This window comes from Branchiostoma lanceolatum, chromosome 5 (assembly GCF_035083965.1).
Source record: "Branchiostoma lanceolatum isolate klBraLanc5 chromosome 5, klBraLanc5.hap2, whole genome shotgun sequence".
In the NCBI taxonomy this organism is placed as follows: domain Eukaryota; kingdom Metazoa; phylum Chordata; class Leptocardii; order Amphioxiformes; family Branchiostomatidae; genus Branchiostoma; species Branchiostoma lanceolatum.
Genome location: NC_089726.1, coordinates 21,858,062 through 21,885,060, shown reverse-complemented (window position 1 = coordinate 21,885,060; position 26,999 = coordinate 21,858,062). Strand labels below are relative to the sequence as shown.

The following is a 26,999-nucleotide window of genomic DNA, read 5'->3' as shown; positions in this document are numbered from 1 at the left end:
CCCGGAGTCTGTGACGTAGCGGTAAGAAAATAGTGCGCCCTAAACCTTGAACCGTGTGTAAAAACGTTGACGTGAATGCCAGCGAGGCACGAACTTTACTGTATGGCAGTTTAATGAGTGGGCTTTCAGATGGTAGGAATGAGATTGTGAAGTTTTCCCATTCGGCGTATAAATGCGCGTGACCTTTGCAGCTGCCTGCCGAGGTGAGTCGGCTTCACTTCCGCATGACCCCGCATGACCCCATATCAAAGTGGCCGTCAAATTGTTAAAAAACCATAACTTTTTTTGGTTTTCACTTATTTTGTAGATCGTACCCTCGACTTCAACATATTCGTTTGTCGTGATTTTGTAGGGGACCCTACTATGGTTTTATCCACGTCGATGTGGGTCACTTTGGGGTCCTTAACTATGGAAACCCCCATAGGCCGAAAACTGTGTTCTGCTACCTTAAATACCGTAGGGTGGCAGGAAGTAAAGGGAAAAATTGTGTAATTGTCGTCTGACAGGAAGTTCGAATTTGTCCGATTTGAGGTAGAAATATTTCACAGGTACAAGAACTTTAGTGAAGGTGTCTTGGCAATGAGGTTATGTTATCACCATCATTTGTTTCAACACTGTGCTAAGTTTACTCATCTTTCTCTGTTTTCTTCATTTACAATTTCAGCTTGCTCTAGAATATCTTATCCCCAATGGCACAATGCTCGTTCATGAGAAGTCTTAAATGTCTGTCAATTGAATGAAAGAGAAAAAGCATGGAGGTACAAGTTGACGATCACCTTTATTCAGTAGCCTCTGTCCAGCAGAGTAAGAAACACACAATGAATGATGTACAAGCATGACTGACTTTTGTAAGTTATACATTGTGTCTTAGAGTAACACAGAAAAACTGTCATGGTGCAAAAATTCATTAATCTGTTGATAAGCTACAGTCCATCATTGTCTATGTAACACATACAATGTTCCCTTCTTTTGATATGTTTGAAGGCACTACTCAATATACATGAATAACTTGCTAAATTGTCATACATAAGGCAGATATGAAAAAAAAACACAGTACAAAACCACTTCCCTTGTAATTGACAAAAATACACCTCAGTCACGTATATATAATGCAATAATTGTAACATTACCCAAATATAACAAAGTTAATCACATAGTACATGTATCATTATATACGATTCTTCAGATTTTGTACACAACCCCACAATACATTAAATACCAGAGTATAATATAATCTACATTGAAGCAGCATTACTTCAGAAATTCTACAATATTCTCTAATTTTGCTTCCAAAACATCAATGTTGATGAATATATTGCCAACTATCATATGTAACACAATGTCATATACTTAATTATCATCGTCTAAAGGCACATTGTTACAAGCTCATATTTACAAACCAGTGGTCCAAGAAACCATAGTTAGAATAAAAGATATGGATCCTAAAGCAAACTACAAGCAGCCTTGTTTCTTTTGATTGTCCTTGATTATCTATAAGAACTAAATTACATTAAATATAGCAGTGAGTTATACAAAACCTCTGGAATAGGAGAGCTGGGTTTTTCAAATATAAAACAGTTACTTTATTATGAAATTTTGTTAAGAACTCACAGAGGTCTTAGTTAATTTTGAAAGTTTTCTTTGATCCGTAATCCTGATGAAACAATAACGTAGCTATTCTCAAGCTCCCTGGGTTCAAACATTAAGATGTTTGCAAGACGTTTTTGGTGAAATGTTGTAAAAAAGAAAGGCAAGACATTTAGCAATGTTTGATGTAAGAGCAGACCAGACTAGTTCAAAACTATCTTGACAATGTCCCTTCCCAACACAGCCTTAAACACTTTAAATGATGAAATAGTTAGTTGACAATTTCACAGGCACTTTTAAAACTGTCTTTTTTAAGTTTAGATTTGTCAAAAGATCAATAAAACTAACGCTGAATATAGAAACAAAAGTCTTGACTATATAGACTCCGCTTAACCAAGTTCATGGTGGAATACCTTACAACTGGTGGCCTCTCAGTTTTGGGTATTTTAGCAAATTGAATTGGTACCTTCATAAACTGGCCCAGTGTATAAACACATACATGTAATCACAGTACACAGTAGCACATGATGCCTTTAGGCCACACCAATTTATTTTCTTGGTTCACGGAATAATTTTTTTCTTCTAAATGCTACATGTAGATTGGAAAAACAACATGAAAACAGAATCTCAGAGGAATGTTTTTACTTTCAATTTGGTGCACACAGTTTCAGGGAGTGAATAGGGTCAGGTGCAAGTTTTCACCCCAGCCTTCTGTTCTCATAATTTTTGTTGTTGCTAAAATTGAAAATAAAAATCCGTTAACCAAGAAATTAAGATGGTGTGGCCTTATCTGAGTGGAGTATCCTGCTACAGAGAGAAACTTTTGGCATTTTAGCAAAGGGAAAAGTGTTGTGACGTCCAGTTTAACAGTCAACCACATTAGACCTTGTTCTGAGTGGAGTATCTCGCCACAGCAGCAGACTTCTTCACCTTGTCCCACTTGTCCGGGTGTTTGCGGAAGTAAACCACGCTGCCGACGACGATCACGACAAGAATGACGACCAGCATGACCACGCCCACCACCAGACCGACGCTGGTTTCCGTACGCGCCACGAACAGACCGCCACGGTCTACCTGGAAGGACGCGATGCCCCCGCTGATCTCGGCGTTGAGTTTGCTCCAGCTGGTGAAGCTGTCGGGGTTGGCGTTGTAGATCGCCACGTTACTCACTCCGCTGTTTACCTTCATGTTTACCTGTGGGGACAAACAAGTAAACAACTATAGTTTACTTACACTGTTGTATGAAGCACAATATCAGCATGGCAGAGTTAAACATGATCAATTGTGAATTACGTGTACTAGTTATTAAATACTTTATGCCAAATGTCCTAGTCCTAGCAAGACACAAATTTTACACACTTTTTATAAACAGATCTAGCCATTTGTTATGACCAATGGCTGGTCTGGTAGCCAAACCCAAAAATACATACAATGAAAATAAGTAGAAATGATTAAAAAACACATTTAATGACTGTGTTGAACCTTACCATTGCCTATTATAATGACATTGTTGGTGGCTTCACATAATTTCTTTAATATCTGTATAGTTGGTAAAACAGCCCTTCGGCGTAACACACCAGCTTCACAGCAGCTGCTGGTTATATCATACTTAACAATTGGTCTAACCTAACCTTTGCACATCTAGCTGCAAGCATTGTTTATAGCCAAATATTGTTTAAATATAATTATTTGATTGTATCTTTGACAAGAGAGACCTTAAATTTCACATCTTTCAAAACCAAAATTTGAAACAACATCTTAAAAACAAAAACAAAACATTGCCAAATATCAGATTACACAGATGACTAATTGTACTTAATATCTTATCAACACAGTGTAGTATGAACCCAAGTTTTGGCTTTGTTAACGATTTAAGTCATGTAGCCTAGTCTCGTTGAGTGCCAGTTTTGTAAGAAAAATAAACTTGTAACATGTATTTTAGTCTTGTATCTTGTGTACGCCTTTATATGTATCTTAGTCATATTTTAGTCATTAACGTCTCAATGTGCTTTGTGAGAGTTTAATATCATATTTTGAATATTGTCAAGTTATCAGGGCTAACCCTTTGTACCGGTAATAGCCTTTGGCTAGTTGGGTAGCCCTGGCTGTACATTTTTCTACAGCCAACTAATGAAATAAAATAAAATCAAGAACTGTTACAGTGACTGTCTCTCCCCTACCTTGAACTTCTTGTCCCCCTGAGTGATCTTGTCCGTAGGTGAGATGAGGATGTAGTTGGAGGCGTAGTCTGACCCGACGTTGATGCTAGCCTGGCGAGACTTCAGAAGGTCCTCCCCTGCCTCCGGCTCCCATTCCTCTAGTCTCATCTTCTGTAGGCCTGACAGTGTACCACGGGGGACGGTCACTACTGCAGCACTAGAAACAGAAAATTATCATTATTAATATCACATAATCAAACCCTCCCATTCCTCCAGCCTCATCTTCTGTAGGCCTGACAGTGTACCCCGGCGGACGGTCACTACTGCAGCACTGGAGACAGAAAATTATCATTATTAATATCACATAATCAAACCCTCCCATTCCTCCAGTCTCATCTTCTGTAGGCCTGACAGTGTACCCCGGCGGACGGTCACTACTGCAGCACTGGAGACAGAAAATTATCATTATTAATATCACATAATCAAACCCTCCGATTCCTCTAGTCTCATCTTCTGTAGGCCTGACAGTGTACCCCGGCGGACGGTCACTACTGCAGCACTAGAAACAGAAAATTATCATTATTAATATCACATAATCAAACCCTCCGATTCCTCTAGTCTCATCTTCTGTAGGCCTGACAGTGTACCCCGGCGGACGGTCACTACTGCAGCACTAGAAACAGAAAATTATCATTATTAATATCACATAATCAAACCCTCCGATTCCTCTAGTCTCATCTTCTGTAGGCCTGACAGTGTACCCCGGCGGACGGTCACTACTGCAGCACTAGAAACAGAAAATTATCATTATTAATATCACATAATCAAACCCTCCGATTCCTCCAGTCTCATCTTCTGTAGGCCTGACAGTGTACCCCGGGGGACGGTCACTACTGCAGCACTGTGAACAGAAAGTTATCATTATTAATATCACATAATCAAACCCTCCCATTCCTCCAGTCTCATCTTCTGTAGGCCTGACAGTGTACCCCGGGGGACGGTCACTACTGCAGCACTGGAAACAGAAAGTTATCATTATTAATATCACATAATCAAACCCTCCCATTCCTCCAGTCTCATCTTCTGTAGGCCTGACAGTGTACCCCGGGGGACGGTCACTACTGCAGCACTGTGAACAGAAAGTTATCATTATTAATATCACATAATCAAACCCTCCCATTCCTCCAGTCTCATCTTCTGTAGGCCTGACAGTGTACCCAGGGGGACAGTCACTACTGCAGCACTGGAAACAGAACAATTATCATTATTAATATCACATAATCAAACCCTCCCATTCCTCCAGTCTCATCTTCTGTAGGCCTGACAGTGTACCACGGGGGACGGTCACTACTGCAGCACTGGGAACAGAAAATTATCATTATTAATATCACAGAAAGGTCCAGGATGTTTCACATTAATTTCAAACCCTTGCATTCTGCTAGTCTCATACAGAAAACTATGATCATCATCATAAAGAAGTCCAGGATGTTTCACCTAGTGCTACGTACCTAAACACCAGACCTGAACTGGACTTGTAAAAACTTTTAGGTTCAAGTCCAAAAAAAACTACATGTCGGGAACCAAGTCATAAAATATCTCTCGCTTGTCTTACATTCTCCTTTTGATTCAAACCATCTAAAACCTTCCATAGATCATGAAATTCGTGATATGAAAAAAGCCGAAAACATTGCTTTTTTGGTGAGTATCACTGAGCTTTTGTGTTTATTACTGACTGTATAAAAAAATATATATAATAATTTCCCATGTATATACATCAAAATGCAATTTTACATGTAACTGAAAAAAATGTATTTCTTGTACACATATGCCATGGGTTTACGTTCAGATCTAGACTTATAAGTTCGACCTGAACATGAGTTTAGGTATACACAGATTGACTGAACTACATGTAGTTTCACTTTAATCTCAAACCCTTCTATTACTCTAGAACAACTTCTGAAACTACATGTATGGGCCAAAGTACAGACTTGCGTCTCAGACCATGTTATAATTCCAATTATAGTTCAATGTTGAAAGTTTTGCCATGGTTTAAAGTTTGCAGTTTTTGTTATGACCTCTTCACCACAAATATAAAACCACCATGAAACTGCTTGTTCTGCCTGCCTACCCCCTTCTTTCAACCAAGAACTGAAAACCAACACTACAAATTCAAATCTACTAGCATTACCAAATTTTCTTCAAACCAAAAACTAAACCGGAGGGATCTTGTCTATATAACTTACTCTTCGTTAAACGTGATGTTTCCCCCGTTCCATCCGACGCTCTCCGTCTTGACGGGTTGGTCCACCACGATGACGCGGCCCTTCTGACTGCGGTTGGAGAAGTTGTTGTTCCGGGTCGACATGTAGTGGAACACGCCCGACTGGGTCACCTTCCGCGGCCCGAGGTCGAAGTACGTCCCCGCATCGTCCAGCTCCGACATCTCACCGCCAAACTGGTCTGTGGAGAGAAACAATTTTGTCAACAGATGAACTGTCACAGTGACTGTAATTATACCAAAACTGAATTTCTATCTGTCAGTGTGTATATTCTGAAATTCCCAAGCACAAACTTTAGAGGGGCAAAATACTGTTTTCCAGAGCAACAGTGCAAAAAAAAAAAAAAACAGCCACACATTAAGTTGGCTGTTTCAAATTCAAAAGATTATTTTTCTTACCCATACATTTAGTAAAAATGGCCTATAGAACTTAGTTTTTAAACATTGATTTTTTAACCTTCTTAAATCTGTCTTTTGATCAGTATGCTAACATTTCTTGGTGGTTGTACTATGTAACTTCTTGGGGATTGTACTATATAACTTTGAACATTGTATTCACTGTGTTCTGTTGGGAGAATTGCAATTCCAGCAAGCAACGTCTATTCTATAATAATTAAACTGTTTTCCAGAGGGTGTAAATGTAACAGCCAAACACATCCTTATGTGGAACCTGGCTGTTACAAACACTGTCGGAACGTCTTCATGGTTTCATACAATCTTATCTGTTTGGCCGATGAATTTATTAAAAATCTTGTAGGCAATTTTTTTACATCATCAGAGGTATCTAACTTTCAAATCAAAACCACTTTGTTTTGAGTGATTCTGATGTTTCTAATATTTTTTAACATCATTTAGGACAAGACGAACCAGCAACAAGAAAAGCATGACATGTCATCTTTAAGAATACATCAAAGACACCAGACACTTACGGTTGTCTAAGATGGCCAGATTCCTCATGAGGTCCTTACTGAAGCCCAGGAAGGTCACATTACTGAGGTGCATGGGGTAACTCCTGCCCCAGTGTCCCCTCACCGCCTTAGAGCCGTAGCCTGTTCCCTGTCCCTCAGGGTAGACCTGCGCCCCCTGTAACACCACGTTGGACCGGTCCGTCCCTGCCTTCCCCTGGCCATCGTTGTTCTCTGGGTTTGTGTTTGAGCCAGTCCACCTAAAAGAAAGGGGGTAATCTTTAATCTCATTGTTATCAAATACAGATAGAGCTATAAAATCATCATATTTTATGACATTTGTAGTCAACTACTGCAATTTAATGAAAATCTTAGAAGAAATTGGAATCTAGCAAAGAATACTGGGACAAGGAAGTTTTATGATATTCTGTCAAAAATGTGCCTTACTTTCTAAATTCTATGTAATATTCAATGTAATCAGATTCAGATCTTCTCATGATCACATACTATGTAATGGATAAAATCTCCTTTGCAACTCAATTTAGTCTTCAAGACAAATCATAACTGATCATGACTTGGTCAATCTTGGGGGAACTTAATATGTGATACAATTTACATTAGAAATTTGAAAAAGTAGACAAAGCTTCTAGACAAAGTATATTAGAAAGAAAACAACAACTACTGACTGGTAGTGCACATAGTCCCCCTTCGAGACCTCCAGTGTGTTGGGCACGAAGTCGTACTCCACAGCGGGGTAAACTTGCACGATGTTCCCGCGCTTCCCGCGTACGTTCACGTTATGGATGGTTGCCCCTGACAACTCCTCCGGACGCTTCCTAACAGCAAAGGTGTGAGACCTTAGCAGACAAAAAGAAATATCAGGGTCATACCTAATGTCAGATGTTGTGTTAGATGTTGAAGGAAACCCATTGGCAAGCAACATTAGAGCCCGAAAATTGGATTTTGAAAGACAATTTATTTAGTCATTAATTTTCTATACATGAATAGTTCAAACAACACTATCACAAAGTATAGCGACATCCTTAATGCAAAAATATGATGTTGGTGTGATGTGAGATCTCACTAAAAATTGTTGCGGGGTTTTTTCTAGGCTATCGAAACTAAGCGGATCAAAGTGTGAAGTTATTACAAATGTGCTGATAAAAAAGAATTCAGTGTTAGTAAGTCACTACCATAAAGATATCAGCATTTTTTCCGCATTTTGATTGCCCTAATATTGCTTTGGTTGCCTTTAATGTTACTCACTGATAATATTTTAGTGTTGTGTTCTTTGTTGGATGTACACTTGAAAAAAAAATGTCTGTGACACAAGGAAATCATCAGGTATGGAGGGAGCTAATACTAATAGCTGTTTTTTTAAATATCAATGATCATATTCATGATGTACATGTAGATTGCAGCAATTTTGAAGTTTGAGGTTTCATAAAAGTCATAGTCTCATACAAGGGACATTCCTATACAAAAGTCCAGAGTATTAGACTAAGTGTACATGCGTGTAGTTGACTGTGATTTTCCTTAGAAGTGCTTCTATCAAATCATCTTCCTCCACAATATATACATGGATGGAACAAAATTGCGATGACGACATTGTCAAGTTGAAAGATATTCAAAGAGAATCTTGCCTTTACCTGGCAATTACGCCACACTGACTTGATCAGCACTCACATAAATTTTTGTCCAATAAATTAAAGAAAAAAACATGTCTGAGAAGAACAATAAATTTATACCAATTGTTTTTGTCTTTATTTGTTCAACCTTCATGACCATTAACATTTCATAATGAAGGCAACTTTTTTTGTGCCAAATTTTTTTGGCGCACACGTACATTAGTTTTAAAGGTGCCCAGAGGATGTAATCCATATATTCAAATCAGTATGGCCTTAGTATATAAACAGACAATATTTACCTGTCCTGGAAGACCCTCCCATACTGGTTAGTGTTGACTGCCAGTTGAAGTTCAAAGTCTTTCTCCGGTGTCCCCTCGTTGGCGAACTCTCCGAACACTTTCACCTGCGGGTTCTGCTTGTAGACGTACCCACGATCCTCTGCTGCTTGCGCCGAGAGCCCAAACTTGCTCCCGACATCAACACCGTCTTCGTTCTTGTTGTTGGTGGAGTTGACTGACGGGTCCCAGCCTTCAAAATCACCTGTTGAGATGTTGTACCTAAAAAAAGAAGAAAAAAATGAATCTATCAAAAAGAAAATCAACATTAATTTTACATTTTATACGTTGAAGAAAATAATCATTCGTAATGGAAAACAACCTTAAAATTAAATTCAAGCTTTCTAATATACAGTAGTATATAATGGTTACCAAAGAATAATTTGTCAACAATAGTGTGGCTTGAAAAGAAAAATATACAATTAAAAAAAAAGTTGGGAAAGGAATGCAAAGAATAAAAGAGGCTTCAAAGAAAGAAAGAGGGGAAAGAACCTTAAGAAAGGAAACAAAGAAACTTACTAGAGACAAAAACAAAAGAAAATGAGAGACCAAGCAAGACGAAAATAAGACAGAAGGGACAGAAACTAAGAAAGAAATCACTAAAAAACAGACAAACAGACAGACACACCCAAAACTATATCTTCATTTTTCATGGAGATAATAAAAAGGCCAAGAAATTATGAAAATATCACCCTGACCTGATCCTCAGGATGCACTTCTCGTGGTCCAGGTCTGGGATGGTCCAGTTGAACAGGGCGGGGAAGCCTCCGAGCGTGTTGCCAAGGTGATTGTCTCTGGTCCACTCCGTCTCGCGACACTCCGGCGCCGGCAGGCCGTGCGCATGCATCTCCCGCCAGATCCCCCGGGTACCGTTACGGTCGTTTGTGGGGTAGCGGAAGTCCTGAAAAATAATTGAAAGATTTTTGATTTGTAAAATTGTGGCACAGTATACTGTATGGTGATCTACACATAGTCCTTACTATTTCTACACCTGGTTCACAATTAGCAAGGTGTGTGTGTGTGTGGGGGGGGGGGGGGGTCTTTGCCTACCCATACAGTTTGCTGCCTTTGTCATTTGTCCCAACTTCAAAACTGCCACCTAGCACTTCAACCCAAAACTGCAGCCACACATGCAGGACAGCAAGTAGGAGGTTTGCAGTGCACTAATTTGTACTAACAGCCTGAGGGCAAAAGTTTAGACAGAGGTTGATACAAACATTCATCAATTTATCTATGTGTAAACATCTTTATGACTGTCCACACCACTATAAGGGTGGACCCCTACTCTTATCGACTTAAGTGTGCTTGAGGTGTGGCTCTTATCAAACACAGGGCCTCCAGGACTGGCACCCCTAAAAGGGATTTTCAGCATGAAAATACTTCTGTTTCCTTGTCTACATCGTATTTAGGTAGTTCAGAATTGAATGTCAAACTTTTTTCTTCATTTAAACTTGGTCACAAAGACAGGACAGCTAGGGGGAACAGGCAATGCCTTTCTGTTACCCCCTGTCCAGAAAGGTTTAATTTGTGAATTTTCAAAAAGTGACTCATACACTAAATCTTACCTCACAGTTGACCTTGTTGTTGGGGATGATGGCCCTCCTCCCGTTGGCATTCAGGTTCTCCATGATGTACTCCTGCGGCACCACGCACTCGTGGCGACCTTTGACATTCTCGCTCTCGCGCTGGTAGTACGGGCAGCGCCGGGGGTTGTTCGTCAGCACAGCGATATCCTACGGGGAAGAAAATCATGTTCAATTCCGTTAGAAAAGGACTTCAGAGTAGCATGTGTAGTCCAGTGGTTAGTGATCCCGGCATGCACGCTTATCGGAAAAGGTTGCAGTCCTGAGGATAGGATGTTAAGCCGTGATCCAATGTCCATTGTGCTAGGGGAGTTTCCCAAGTACAATGAACCTGTAAATACTGTACATAGTGACTGTCTTCTCTCTCACGACAAGTGGAAGATTAGCTCTTCAGCGAGCTAAACTGGAGCGAGATCACTAAATCTCTTTTTCCTTTTCTTTATTTGTCAAGCCTCTGGTATCATTCAAGACAACTGACCCACCTACTCAAGACATGTGACTTTATGGTCATGTGACTAAATGGTGACTTTGAATTTGTGCTCTAGTAAAGAAAGAAAATTTCTATGTTTCCTAGAATACAAAAAAAATTATGGTTCTAGCCATGGTTCTATAGTGACTGTCATAATTAACAATTTCAAAACCATTAGCCCTTTTTCACTGCCCTGTGACATATTTCTGGGACAATTCTGTGTTTTTTTTTTGCACAGAGTTTAAGACATCCCTATATACATGCATGTACATTTGACAGACTGGCAACTTTTCTCTCCAAGAGCCAGAAACGTTCATTACTCCAGCCTTAGCCCCTGGGCTACTGGCAGTAAAAAGAGCAGTGTCTGCTAAATGTTTACACAGTGTGAAACCTCACCAGTCTGGGTCAAGGCCACATTCTAACATTGACCTCTGTCTGTTTAACTCTAGCTCTAGGCAGACATTTGTTACTTTAAGCATACAACTTACACACATAGATTGTACACGTCAAGTAAGTACTTGAAGAATTGAAAATCATAATTATCCTATTGAAGTTTAAGCTGATTTTTTTGCATTGAGAAAATGTTATTATAATTATTTTCTCAATGCAAAAAAAAAATAGCTAAAAACTTTAAGACACTTTATATACGGTAAACAGTTAGTGTAGTTCTATTAAAAACATTTCACAAAAACTAAAATGCTTCTCCTTCTCTCCCCATCAACAAGAATATTTCCTTGAGCCCCCATCACAAATAAGAAATTCAGCTCGGCTGACGTGTTGGCGAGCTTCAAAAGTGCATTTTCGGCCGAAGTATGGCCGACGTCTTGTCGATTACGCAGGCTTCGGGCGATTTTTAGAAATAAAAAGCTGACCCAAATATTGGCCTTTTACCAGATTAGTCGATACTGACTTCGTCCTTGTCCAAGAGATGGTACCATCTCATGAGGGATTTTTAGTTTTTAGTGTTCGACGGACGTCGCGCAAGATTTTCATTGGAAAATCCGGTCAACGCTCAGGCGGTTTTGAAATTCAGCGAGCTTTGGGCGATCTACAAATTCGGCCGATGTTCGCATGCATTGTGACGCCGGCTTTAGCACAGCCATACTTCCCAGTTTATGGCAGTAAAAAGAGCAGTGCACTGTAACCTATTACTTACTGTGCAATGTTTAGAGTATGGGGACATACTGGCACACACCATCACACATGTGCCCTATGGCAACCAGCCCAGTCAAGGCCACATTCTAACATTGACCTCTATCTGTTAACTTACTCCAGCTGCAGGCCTTGCGCATAAATATACAATTTATACTACTGTAAATGCATTAAAAGTTTGCATGGTTTTCATTTCGCGCTAAGGGGAAAATGGAGTGTTCACGGTGGTTTTAAGTTTACGGCAGTGCTATAGTCACATACTGCAGCTACAGTATCGGACAAATGTTCGCTGTGGTTTTAAATTTACGATGAAAATGTTGCCGCAAAAACCGCGAACATTTCTGCATTTACAGTACTATGTATAAAGTAACTCCAACAAGAAAGTGATCAAAGAAACCAAGCAAAAAATCAGCTTCTGCAAAAGAAAAAGACCCTGTGCAACTGAGTTTTCAATCACACCACGTAACATACAAGTTGTCATGCAAGTTGTCATGCGTACAAAAGCAGAGAAATTGTCCATGTCAAAATTTACTGATGACAGAGATACACTCTGTACGTATGCACCGAATGTCACCAAACTTGGCATTCTGACAAATTGGACAACATTGGACAACAAATGGCAGAGATTCCTATCATAGTGCCAGTGATACAAAGGTTGACATTAGGAAAGAGTGCCGAATCAATGGACAGTGACATGAAGACATAAATTTGTCCCATGGCCAAAGTTTACATGGGTCAACGGTTCACCTTTCAGACTGTACATGTAGCCCAAAAAACAAGACTGAAGAAAAAGAAGAAAAAACTACACTTCTTATATTCTGACAGGACAGTCAGATCTTTTGGCAAAGATACATGGATGAATTCTTTGAACTATTTTCATTGTATTGAACATAAAGAAAGTGCCACATTCACTTTACAAACTTGAATACAATCTGATACAGACCGATGTTCCAACCTTGGCACGTGTACAAAGGCTACATTCTGAGGTTGTGAGTCAGTGTTACCCTTGGACTTGACCCTGATACAGTAGCAAGTTAGCAACTGTGGGCACACTGTATATATTGTTGCCATGGCAGCACAGTAACTAACATTCCCTTCTGTTTTAAGCCCTGCAATCTGCAGTTTAAAAGAGACATTACACATGAAGATAATGCAAGATCAAAGCTTTGAAAAGACCATTCTCAGACCATAATTCGCTGCTGCCCTTGTACATTGACTGTCATGTACATGTACTTGAATGAGGTCGATGAAGCAAAGACTACATGTATGGGGTATATTCTAATACATGGCTGCCATGGCAAGACAGTTCTTCTTTAGCTGTAGTTTAGATTTACACATTTGCAACATTGAGTTTAGAAACATGACTATGCAGAAATTGTTTTAACACCTGCAAGATGAAAACAATTTTTGAGAATACCATTCTGAGGCAGTGAGTTAGTACTTGTACTTGAAACTGGGGAAGTGATGACTGTGGGTACATTAGGTCTAGGAAAAAAAATGTTGTTTTTCCGGTTACCGGACCAAACCTACATGTAGCAAAAACCTGCGGACCCTAGCCTTTTTTTGTCAGTCCTTGCCATGGGACATAAATTAACGTTTTGATCTGACATTTGAGTAATGAGATTCAAAACCGACTTCCTGTATTTCACACTGTTAAAAAATGAAGGCTTTGAACAGTTCATGAATGAATGTGCAGTAAACATGATTGTACTTCTTTGTTCAGTGTATTGTGGTTGTAAATATTGTCTATCAGAATCTTTATATCAATTATAGCAATATAAACTTGAAACTATAAGTGTCTCATGTATTTCATTTGGTAAATGTATTTGTTGGATCACTGCGCAGTAAACTGTTTAAAAGATCAAAGCTTTGAAAAGCCCATCATGTGAGTTAGCGCTGGCCTTGTACTTGACCCTGAGGAAGTGATGACTGGGGGTACATTGTGTGTGATGTGTTCCAGATGTAGGGACTGATACACTGTTACTGGGACTCAGTAACTTTTCATACAAGCCCTATAACCTGAGACCAATTCTTATATTAGAAAGCAACGGTTACAAAGTGTTTACAGATAAAGAAATTTCTGCACATATGTGTAGGGAAAAGTCTTTTATTTTCTAAAGGTGGAAAGGGGGGTCGGAAGACACTTGAAGAAAAAATGTTCCCTGTGCCTTACATATGCTTGGATTTCTCTACATTTTGCAAGGTGTTTTGACATCAATTTTGCTATATCCAATGTACAAAATATAAATTTATGGTTTATTTTTGGGTTGCTTTTAATGACAATTAACAACTTAAAAGGCAAGTGGGTTTATAGCCTATTTCAAATCAGCCATGATACTAGCAAATTTAGACTCTTAGAATCAAAAAGGTAAAATAATCTTTAATATATATTTCTGCATATAGTGAGAGAGAGAGAGAGAGAGAGAGAGAGAGAGAGAGTGACAGAGAGAGAGAGAGAGAGAGAGAGAGTGACAGAGAGAGAGAGACACACAGAGAGAGAGAGAGAGAGAGAGTGACAGAGAGAGAGAGACACAGAGAGAGAGAGAGAGAGAGAGAGAGAGAGAGAGTGAGAGAGAGAGAGAGAGAGAGAGAGAGAGAGAGAGAGAGAGAGAGAGAGAGAGAGAGACAGAGAGAGAGAGACAGAGAGAGAGAGACAGAGAGAGAGAGACAGAGAGACAGAGAGACAGGTCAGACAGAGAGTGAGACTTCAACATGATAAACAGGAACAGGACATTCTATGTTGGACAAAATGAGAATACTGTCTTGAGAACTTCTATGGCTGCAAGTGTCAGATAAAGTCCACCCATCACGGATCAGCAGTTATCTGGGGTAACCTCCAATTGAACCCCACTACCCCAGGAAACCACAGTCAGTATTCTCTGCCATTACTCAATACTACATATATGTTCCACAGACAACCTGATCTTTTCAAGTTCACACACAGCCAAGATTCCCAGCTGGAATTGATATCTACATATATCTGGTAAGAGTCATACTGTGAGTATGCAGTTTTTAAAATCTTGAATTTAAATCTTGTCGTCACATAACTTCCTTTTGTTTTACTCACTTCCCTATGGCTCAATAGGATGAAATTACCATCAAGTTAAATCTTAAAAATTATGAAATCTTTAAAAAAAATTAAAAATCAAAAAAATCAAACTAAAATTGGACTACAATTCAAATTTAAAAAGAAAACTTTTAAAGCAAACCTTTATGCCATTCAGTACCAACAATGAGATTTTAGCAAAATCCTTTCACAAATTATTATGATAATTATTCTAACTCATTGAGAATAACTGTCATCCAATGACTATCAAGTTCAATTCAATTTAATCCAATTCAATACCTCTATTTAAACTCTATAGCTCATATTGGCTACTGTAATTTTTTTTTTTTTTTCACTGTAACTTTATGATCACTGTTTTTACGGTCACCTCTGTACTTATCATCACCATGAAAAAAACTGTTATCATTTATGATTCCTTCACACATCCGTTCTGTAAAACACTTGCTGCTGTGAAGTTAGAGTTTGAACAGTGAAAGTGTTCATTTTCCTTACTCCGTGAAATTTTGCTACCATGAAGATAAAGTGAATTACAGTATACTACATGACTGTACTTTTTGTGAGTCTTCATGACTAGTACTCTGTTATTTTCAGACAGTATACTCTTACCTTCCACGGTGTAGGGTGCCAGTAGGGGTAGTGGTCTCTCTCCTCGGGACACTCGTACCCGCGCCGGTTCCCGTTGGGGTTCTGTCGGGTAAACCGCGCCGTCTGACCGCGCAGGTTCTGCACACGGACAACAAGCGAAAAAAATCCATCAATGATCTTATTTCAATAATCATTTAGGCCACAAATTGCTGTAATCTAAAATGTTGAAATTTTTGGAGTGGCTTTATATATGTTACTTTGTGTTTTCCCCTCTTCACTAAAAACATAAAACTGCTACAAAAATGCTTCTTTTCTGCCTGCCCTTCCCCCTTGTTCTAACTGCAAACGTAAGACAGCTAAAACCACCACTAACACTCCATTTTGCCCTACCGCAAAATCAAATCCCTGCAAACAAAAGGCATATTCTACACTGACTCCAACTGCAAGACTAAAACAAATCTGGGAGCTATATTGGAAAAGAATCAAGCCTGTATACATTAAATATTTTGTAGACCGGTCCTGATTTTTGCACTTTTCAAATATTCTAGCCAGCTGGCCTATTTTCAGTTACAGTAACTGTTGAATGATGAGGTGTAAAGTTTCCCAACAATTTCAAATAGACCTATGGAATTTGACACTCTAAGACTTTTACAAAATGTACAACTTGGACATTGCAGATACTAAATGAAAAAAAACCCCTCTTAATTCAAGCTATATTAAAATTATACTAGTAATCAAACAGCAAAAAAAGCCAACATTACGGTAAGGCCACACCAATTGAATTTCTTGGTTAACAGACTTTTTTAAAAATTTTAGCAACAAAAAAAATCATTGAAACAGAAGGCTGGGGTGAAAACTTGCACCCGACCCTAAAATTGTGTGCACCAAAGTACAAACTTTCCTCTGAGATTCTGTTTCCTGTTGATTTTTCAATCTAGCATTTAAAAAAAAAAATTCTGATAACCAAGAAATTAAAATTGTGTGGCCTTATCTAGAAAAAAAAGGCACTCAATTAAAATTGGCTAAAACAGTCTGAGAACTAACAGTTTATGTTGTATTGGCCCAAATCATTTTAGACTTGTAATTTGTCTGGCTTTCCTAAATAACATTCACTTTAGAATTCTTTATCACATTTGCATTGAAAGCTCATCATGGTCTGCTTGTATAATGAAATTCCCAAGAAATTATTTTTCAGGAAAATTGAATTCTGCATCCTTCAGATCTTGCATGCCTACATAACTTTTGGCAGGCATGGCCTCCTGAGTTTGATTGAAAAATACTTTCAACTTATTTACAGACAAACCAGGGAATCCTAGATTCGAACCCGGTATCTCTGGGTTCTGGGGCCAAAGACTCTGCCACTTCGCCACCGCGACGCTACTGACTGTATTTCACAAACAAACAAAAACAAACAAAAAAAAACCCAGAAAATCAACACTACCTGATCTGCAGTGAAGAGTCCCATGTTGCGCTGCCTGAGTCGACACTTGATGTGATAGTCATATGTCTCGTGCATCCCGTAACGCTTGTCACGGTTACAGTCGTAGTTCTGGCACTGCATGGGGTTCACCGGGATAGTCCTGAAGGACATTTAAGGCATTGCATTTGGTATTCTTCATAGATACAAGGTAATTCGGGTTCAGAAGTTGTTTTGAGTGATATATACTCTCACCTCTCAAATAGAAGTACCCCCTGGAATAGAAGTACTAGTACCCCCCGGACAAATTTTCAAAATGTAATATAAGTACCCCCTGGAATACAAGTACCCCCCGGAAAATTTCAAAAATCGACAGTCGAGGCTAGGTAAACTGTGTCCATACATGTACAACTGTCACTGTCAGAGGGAAATAAGATAATAAGCAGGTAGGTAACTTATATTTAGTCAATTATGCCATACCTATTAAGTATATAGATATTGAACAGAATAACTGTCCATAGCTTGTTCAAATCATGATGATCTTCCTCGCCTCTTCGTAAAATATAATAGTAATATTGAAAAATTGGGCATAGGTTCCCCGCTATGACCCCTAACCGGGGGCCACGTTGCTTTCAAATTCAACAAGTGAAAATGTACAAGATACATGCTTTTTCTACTTGGAACTTGAAGCAAGTGATCAAAGAAAATTGTTATATCATTTTATTATGACTGACAATCAGTGACATATAACAAAAATCATCAGAGTACTTTTAAAAGTTAAATGTACCTGATCATATTTTCTAAAGCCATCAACCACAAAAAAAACACAAATATGAACACAGTCCTTCCACAGAAGAAATATGTCTATAAACTTTTGCTCCATAGCGTCGAAAACAAAGTGAGACGCTCGGATTTCGAGTTCCCGCGGTAAATCCCACAATATTGAATAGAGATCGACTGTAAAAGTAGCTCAACGTCACAGACCGCACATACTAAGAAGTTACCCATTACGTGTTGACACTAGAAACCCGCGATGAACCGCCAAAATTGGGAAAATCTTACGATTATTTAAAAAAATGAACCCTCTGAAAATAAATATGGCGCTGTGTGTCTATCGTTGCCCAAAAAAATATAATATTTCCATGCGTTTACGGTATCATTTTAAAGATCGGTATCCGCACTACGCAATATGCTGCTAGTTTTACTGTCGCCATGTCTGAGAGTGGCGGCCATGTTTCGCGCTGTTGTTTACCGAATCATATCGGACATATTTCTGCCGTTTTAGAGATTTTGTGGCCTCAAAACACATATCACAAGGGAAGTTAAGTTATGAGTGTTGTTTTAACGTGTTACATGTCTTCTGCGAACAAATAATTCTTCCGCCGCGCTGCCGATACTACGGATATAGTGGTCAGGAAATTATTATTCCCTGTGTAGGCGAGCACCCTACTCCACACGTTTTTGATCAGCGTGCTTTGGTTTACGATGTAAACAGAGACTATCAAAGTTATTTATATGAAAATTGTATTTTAAAATGTCAATGTCGCGTCTTATTTTCCGGTTTACTTTGTAGCGTCATGGCGATATCGACCGATATGTTACGAGTGCCGCCAGGATACTTTTCACAAGGCCGTCAAAGCGGCGAGAAAATCAACGCCGGTAGGCCGAAAAATAGCGAATTACGAGCAAAAATACCGGGGAAATGGGCCGTTCCAAAAAAAAAAAATACCCCCCCGGTTGACGACGTAGGACAGGATTCAGGATTTAGGGGGTTTGAAAGTAGTCGGGATTCCGGGATAAAGGGGGTTGAAGTCGTCGGGATTCAGGATTAAGGGGGTTGAAGTTGTCGGGATACCGGGATAAAGGGGGTCGAGGTCTTCGGGATGCAGGATTAAGGGGGTTGAAGTCGTCGGGATACCGGGATAAAGGGGGTTGAATAATATGCAGAAAATTGTGTCGTCAACCCCCCCTCCATTTTTTTTTTTTTGGAACAGCCCAATATGGGCAGAAAAACCTTAACTTACGATTTTAGAGGGATTCCTGGTTTGCAAAGCCTCAATTTTTAAAAAAATAATAAACGTACCGTCTAGAATAAGAAAGTACAGGGTGGAACTATTGGCGAAAAAAAATAAACGTACCGGTACGTTTATTTGAGAGGTGAGAGTATAGAATACAACAGGCCGGGTTGGATCGCCCGACGGCCGTAGGCCGGAGGGTGATCAGACCCGCGGGAGGGCTGTGACCGAGGGTGATACAGAATACACCGTGTTGTATTTCATCTATGTCATACCCACCCGAAAAAACACACATTTTAATGCAAAATGCGCCAGGAGTTCAGAGAGTTTTGTGTCCAAAAAAATTGTAACAACATTAACGATTCCAACCTCCGAATCTGGTATTCGAATTTTCGACAGCGGCGCAACCGGCGCACTTGAGATGCATTCTAAATATTCTATGGAAGCCCGTGTGATACAACTCCCAAACCCTATGTGATAGGGATAGTTATCACACGGTCCGGAACACCCGTATCAGGCCCAGGCATGACATAAGGAAAATTATGTCATGCCTGGGCCTGATACGGGTGTTCCGGACCGTGTGATAACTATCCGGATCACATAGGGTTCGGGAGTGTTATCACACAGGCTTCCATAGAATATTTCGAATGCATTTCGAGCGTGCCGGTTGAGCCGCCGTCGGAAATTCGAATACCAGATTCGGAGGTTAGAATCAATGTTGCTACAGTTTGATGTTCGAGGACAAAAAACTCCCTCAACTTTTGGCGCATTCCGCATTGAAATGTGTGTTTTCTCGGGTGGGTATGACCAAGGTATGACATAAATAAAATACAACACGTTGTATTCCGCATCACCCTCGGTCCCAGCCCTCCCACGGCCTGCGGTCGGGCTGGTACCTCGGGTGATACGGAATACCCCGTGTTGTATTCTATATTTATCACACATGCGGAACACCCATAAGGAATGTCTTTACGGCCCAGCTGGTATGACATAATACATATTTTTGGAATGACAAACAGTTTATGATATCTCATATTCTGAAGTCCAAAAAGTCCATACAACAGTAACAGCAGTAAAAGGACATCATAACATTGAGGGGACCATGATCCCACAAGTGAACCTTTAAATTAAATGTTCCCTCATCATTCAGTAACAATTTCTAGAACATCTCAGAAAAATCATCCGCATTTGATGTGATTTGCAGCAATGTCTTCTTTTGGTTTAGATGTACAAGTACTACCATATATAATGTCCTTGGTCTATCTGAATCCATGATCTGAGTATACCAGTCAAACAAGTCTCTTTGGGGTACAAAACCTTAAGCATGCTTGTTCTACAGCTAGTTCCATAATACACCCTTCAGCTTGACTTGTCAGAAGTTTTTAAGACTTGAAAGAGCCTTCTTTTCAAGACCTGAAGTCATGTTTGAGGCAAAACTTTGTCCCCTTTTGACCCCACAGAGTTTACCCGTGCAGACATACCCCACATGTCACGATGCGGCGTCAGTTTGGACAAGTGTCATTCTGTCCATTCCATGTCACATCACTCTCATTTTACAATACGTCATCTGTCGGTGAACCAACATCAAAAGAACCCCGGAAATTTTTCCTGACGTTTAAGGACTCAGAAAAGTCTTCAATTTGTTTACGGTGGCAACGTCATCGGGAAACAATGTGTCAAAACAAGATGACATTTAAGGTCCAGGACTCGAATTTTATTTTTGGGAATGTAATAGTAGATGTGCTAGTGCACCTTCATTGTAAAAATTCATTATAATAAATGCACTGGGGAAAATGTTTGGTGCATGACATTAAATTCTTTTTTCAACCATGGCAGAAAGGGGAAAACTCTACACATATCTTAGAGATGAACTTGTGCACCCACAGTCAAAGTGCAAAGCTTCAATTTTTGGTGCAGAAAATTGCAATGTCATGATTGTGCACCCAGTACTGTAATTGAATTTATTTTTACTGTAGCAAAATTTCACGGTGTAAAGAAAATGGACAGTTTCACTGAATTTTTACTTCATGGTGGTGGCAAGTGATATTACAGTTTTTTTTCATGGTGATGATAAGTTGACTATACAGAGGTGACTGTGAAAACAGTGAACATTTACTGTTTACAGTTACTGTGAAAGAAACAAGAATTACAGTATTTTCGACCCTACTATGGTTTACAGTAAGGGTCGTCATATAGATTTAATTACAGTGAAGGGAGATAACTTTGCTCTAATTAAAAAAGATTGTAAATTCAAGTCATAAACCGTTTGACTGACATTTAGTCCTCAATAAAATACTTTGGGCTTTCTACTTGTCATTCCAGACAGGGCAATAAAATGATTTTGTTGATCGAATCTGGGATAAGAAAATCATATATCATCATCATATCATAATCATGTTTCATTATCATAACAAGTTGGAGTGTACACAAATTCAAATTAAAAAAAAATCATACAGACCCAGGCATAATCAAGTCATTTTTCTAACCACACAAAAGAGAAGATTTTATGACAATATGCCAACTCGAAATTTAAAAGAAACTGAGTCTAAAACCTGAACTCTCAACATTTTCAAACTACAAACTGTTACGTTACAAATAGTTATTTTGAGTTATCTGTAAATGCACAGAGCTTACCAGAACTACCATGATAATTTACCAAGTTGAACTACAACAAATGCAAAACATTTGAATTAAGACATTACCCTGAAAGAGTATAGATACCATTTGATCACAATACATATTTATGACATGGATTTATGATCAGAGTGCAATCTATAAGCTAAACAAACCTTTAGCTCATAAAGGTGACCTCTATGGTACCAAAGTACAATATAGATTGTCGGCAAATTTACTTAAGACTGAGTTTATTGGTTGAGGTCTGATAAGCTATCATGTGATATTAGTTGAACGAACGGTGGGTCGATAACACTAAACACTTAACCGTGGGAGAGTTCAAAGTAGTAAGGTACAGGTGTATACATTTGTACATTGTACAATCTGTCTGATCAATTTTAACCATTTATTTGCGAATGTTGGACTTGTCACTTGGTAGGCTTGTACAGGCATATCCTGTGAAAAATATCAATCTAAGACTAGTAAGAGTATTCAACTTCAGAGCTCGAAATACTGGGTGCATGTGCACCTTTGTGCACCCAAAATTGGAGCTGTGCACCTAACTTTTGACTGTGGGTGCACTGGTGCACCTAGATATTTTTGCACGCTATAGGGTAAAGGTATTGTACAGTCTAATACACAGAATATTCTTGAAGACATTAGTGTAAGTATCAGAAAAGCAATGTAACCTTTTGTTGTACTTTATTTGATATATTACTTGTTCAAAATTTTAAAGTTATAGAATCACAGATTGAAGTTTTGCTGGACATTCAACTTAATCTTATGTGGTGCACCCAAAATTCTCTCTGTGCACCTTAGTTTGCCTCAAGAACAATTTCTTTGAACAGCTATAGTAAGGAACCTCCTACTAGTAGACACATTTTAAACGGTAGTAGAGTAGAGCAATGTACTTGTAGATTACAGTAGAATCTTTGAACATGTAGCTACATGTATACAAGTCATGTAGGAATTTGGGCTTCCAGTTTGGGCCGCTGTTACAAAAGACCATTTCACTAAAAAATGCCTACTTGCTGGGATATTAATGAATTTTACAAATGAAAAATGAATACTAACGTGACAGTGGTTCCATCCCTGACCAGGTCCCCACACATGTACTGTAACACCAGCTCACAGTGGTTGTTGGGGTTATTATGATATTATATATGAAAAATGAATACTAACGTGACAGTGGTTCCATCCCTGACCAGGTCCCCACACATGTACTGTAACACCAGCTCACAGTGGTTGTTGGGGTTATTATGATATTATATATGAAAAATGAATACTAACGTGACAGTGGTTCCATCCCTGACCAGATCCCCACACATGTACTGTAACACCAGCTCACAGTGGTTGTTGGGGTTGTCACACGAGTGCTGGTTCGTCCTAAAACACACACAGGTATGAGTGGGTGAACAATGCATGTACAATGTACTATGTACATGGAGGGTTGTGTGGAAATATTGTACAGGAGAGAACAGATTTGTCGGTTGTCATGCAAGTGCTGCAATAATATAATAATACATCTTATGATACCAACTCATCATCAAAACATTCTTTTCCAAGACATGTTAATCAAATTTTTTAACCAATGTCTTCACCGTCTTTAGAAAAGCCACCCATAAAGTGTGGTGTTTAAGGTTCTAAAGTTTGCAGCTTTACTGACCAGCAAAGCATCAAATAAAAATTTGGTCAGTGAATAACACTTCTGTTAGAGACATCTTTTCCAATATGATTTTTCTTAAAATCAAAACTTCTCAACTGTTCGACTGTGTATAAAAACATTTGGGAAACTTATGTAATAAAGGCCTTCGATGCACATATCCGATATGTCACTTTTTTGAGATGTCAGATGCCTTCTAGTCAAATAATGTTTTTACAGTTCATGCTTGTATGGGATTAAACTGTTTTTCTGTTGTTGTTGTTGCTGTTTTTTTTTTTCTGGATCCAAAATACCAATTGTATAATTCATAATTTCAAAGTTACACATCCATGAATTGCAAAATTAGTCTGGAAAGATGAAAAAGAAAACTTATGTAGAAGTCCTTGGAAAAACATGTAATCAGTCGGACCGTACCATTCGATGTTGAGGTGGGATCCTTCGTAGTAGTACAGACTGCCCACATTGTAGCCTCCTCTGTCATTGTTCTGGGAGTCAAACAGTCTGGAACGGAAGAAAAACATAATTTCTGATTTCTTTAAAAAATTCACAGTGCACCTTTGTCACAAAATACAAAATGTATACCTTTCAGCACTCAATTCAGTTCCCAAGAACATCTTAACCTTTAGCACTCCATTTGGCACCAAAGTATTAGTTATGCTATTAGTTTCAGAGTTAGGCAGGAGAGAAGGTTAAGATATAAATCAAATCAAGGAGGTTTTATAAAACCTCCTTGATTAAATCTAACAGATGAAACTGCTTGACCGACCATCTTTCCAAGTGGACCAATAGCCACTGGTCCTTTGACGACTGCTTTAAAAAAAAATCAGAATTCAGATACATGTAAATCTATTGGAGAATCAAAGGCAAATCTTGTACATGACGATTTTCCACTGCACTTTTTTGTGTGACAATGAATGACGTATATACGTATGACGTATATATATACCTGTTGGCGTTGTTTCTGTCTCTTCTGGCTTCATCCAGTCGATTGTTGCTTCCCCTAAAAGTAAAACAAAAGAATTTTAGGTCAGAATAAAGAATTGAAAGAAATCTGCTGCAAAGTGCAAACACATTGTTCTTCCACATTGACAAGCACATGCCAATCACACATCTAGTGTTGGCATGCACGTAAGACCCCTTCAGGGTTCTAACCAGAATTTTTTTCATATATAGCATAAGGGTCAGGTATGTAGGAGGCCAACTTTGCGCAGTGCCAAAGACATGACCCCAGAAAAGGTCCGGTATATTCCTCCGGAAAATTTAAAATTGATAAGTATTAACCCCCTGAGACCCTGTTTCCAGCATTTTGAGGGGAAAATTATGTGTAGTTTGTCCATATTCTAAAGCCAAATATTAATTCTTTCAAGGATTTTGGGTAAGGATACGGGTCACAGGGTTTGCTCAAGCAAGAAACACCATTCATTCATTCAACACCCATATCATACTGGTTAAAAGACAGCATTACCGGTATGGTAATGGTGCAAATCACAGCATAGGGGGCCTGCATGATCATAGCTATACGCTCAGACTATGCTAGTGAGTACTCTCCAAGCAGAGGAGGGGTTTCGGCTGGCTTTTGACGTGTTTTTATGTGTTTTTGACGGGCTTTCTACTTTCCAGTGTGGGTTGGCTATACAAAAAAAAGATGACAAAGTAGAAAGCCCGACAAAAACGCCTAAAAACACGTCAAAAACCAGCCGAAACCCCTCCTCTGCTTGGAGAGTAGAGAACACCACCATTCATACCAGGCTACGCAAATCGGGATGGATTCGTTCATACCAGGCTTTGCGAATCGGGATTGACCCCATGCCTGGACAAATCCACATTCGCAGGCCTAGTATGAAAAAGAGATGAGGGTTGAACAATGTGATGCACGGATGGATGTCCACATGCTGATGGCAGGAAGGAACAACCCTGTCCACTTCCTGCACACTGGGAACACTAACACTCAGGGAACACTAACATGTGGTCCTGGTGTGGTGAAAGGCTCTATCATACTCTCCAAGCAGAGGAGGGATTCCGGATGGTTTTTGAAAAGTTTTTAGGCGTTTTTGTCGGGCTTTCTACTTTGTCATGTTCTTTTTTTTTCATGTGGGTGCTAAATGGTGACATAAAAAAACATGATAAAGTAGAAAGCCCAACAAAGATGCCTAGAAACATGTCAAAAACCAGCCGGACCCACTCCTCTGCTTTGAGAGTAGTCAATCATTCATAAATCATAAGAATGGGAATATGAAAATTATCATATATAACGTTACATGGGCGTTTTTAGTTAGTGGTATCACCCTGACTATGGTATGGATTAGAGTTATTGAAGTCATAATTCTCCTTTATCTGTAGTTATCTCCATGAAAAATGGAGATATTGTTTGCTTTAGTAATTAGCTAATAATAATTTATCAATTAACAGCGGTTAATCAATCATTATTGACTATTGTTAATTAACTAATCATTATCAATAAACAACAGAAATAACAGATAATGGTTAAAATAGCTGGCATTAGACATTCTAAAACTAGTAATTTTCTTACGATCTCCATTTTACTCTCTAATAATTTACGAAGATAGATCTGAGTCCAGATCCGGATTTTTAACTAGATTTTGTCTATTTTTTGACATGCTGCTATCGATGACAGTAGTTTGTTGTTGTTTAATAATAATATTTTGTACAGTTGTGCTCCACTTGAGGGAAGTGTATACAACAGCCACATAAAAATATCTAGTAGAGCATAGGATTGTTGTTCTGATAAATGACAACAAAACCAAACCACACAGCAAACTCACAACACCAATCTTTCACGTGCATGTTATAAACTTTGCCCCCCTCCCCCTTCCCACTCGGTGCGGCTAACTCCGTACGTACCTCGGGTTGTGCATGTACACATCCCCCTGCACGGCTACAGCCAGCACCAGGAGCAAAAACCTCCTCATCATGGCGCCTAGATCACTCTTACGGTCCTCTCTGTCCCAGCCGCGGTCCAGCGCGACTTCAAGTAAACTTGTAACGTCAAGTTTTCTGCCCCAAATCGACCTCCGAAATTTCTGAAATCACCAGAAGTTGCCTGTGTAAAAGTACTGCTTGTTTACCCCCAGCTTGGAACTTTGTCCTTCCACCTGACAGAAACGAGTCCTACAAATATTCACTCAATGTCATTTTCTATGTAATATAAATATAATTCATGTAATGGATATGTTAGAATATTTGTTTTAGTTTGCAATTTATTAGTAAAAGTATCATATTTGTTTTTAAACAAATTATGCGTAATGATATCATCATCTCTAAAAAGCGATCCGCCCAAACACGGAAGTGATATCGCATGACCAAATATGGACAATGGAGACATCGGAGACCTTTACCGAGTTTATGAGTCATTGCACCTGACTTCACCTGAAAACCTGTTATATTTAAGCAGTCGCACCTGCCGCAGCTGTATCAAGTGACGAAAGTCTGGGAAGTGATGTACCTTATCGTATTTTTCTTAAAGTTTGTTTACTCTTTGCTTGTTTGTAACGTTTCATCTGAAACACAATCTTAACTTTCTCA

General features: G+C 39.1%; 1 protein-coding gene across 5 annotated transcripts; it reads right to left on the bottom strand.

Moving 5' to 3' along the window:
• Nucleotides 1–759: 759 nt before the first annotated feature.
• On the bottom strand, nucleotides 760–26,549 carry LOC136435705 (protein DD3-3-like). 5 transcript variants are annotated; one of them, XM_066429368.1, is made up of 14 exons: nucleotides 26,319–26,549; nucleotides 24,403–24,456; nucleotides 23,871–23,957; nucleotides 23,084–23,179; nucleotides 17,190–17,328; nucleotides 15,770–15,886; nucleotides 10,458–10,625; nucleotides 9,591–9,793; nucleotides 8,857–9,114; nucleotides 7,616–7,786; nucleotides 6,954–7,189; nucleotides 5,990–6,206; nucleotides 3,768–3,963; nucleotides 760–2,781 (listed from the first exon to the last, which is right to left on the bottom strand). In XM_066429368.1, exons 1-14 carry the CDS (start codon nucleotides 26,387–26,389, stop codon nucleotides 2,467–2,469), a joined length of 2,328 nt encoding a protein of 775 aa, XP_066285465.1. In that variant the 5' UTR covers nucleotides 26,390–26,549; the 3' UTR covers nucleotides 760–2,466. The 5 variants fall into 5 exon arrangements, with proteins under 5 accessions (XP_066285465.1, XP_066285466.1, XP_066285468.1 ...); XM_066429371.1 differs by lacking the exons at nucleotides 760–2,781; nucleotides 3,768–3,963 and adding an exon at nucleotides 4,581–4,875; XM_066429372.1 differs by lacking the exons at nucleotides 760–2,781; nucleotides 3,768–3,963 and adding an exon at nucleotides 4,883–4,989.
• Between the last annotated feature and the right edge of the window lie 450 nt (nucleotides 26,550–26,999).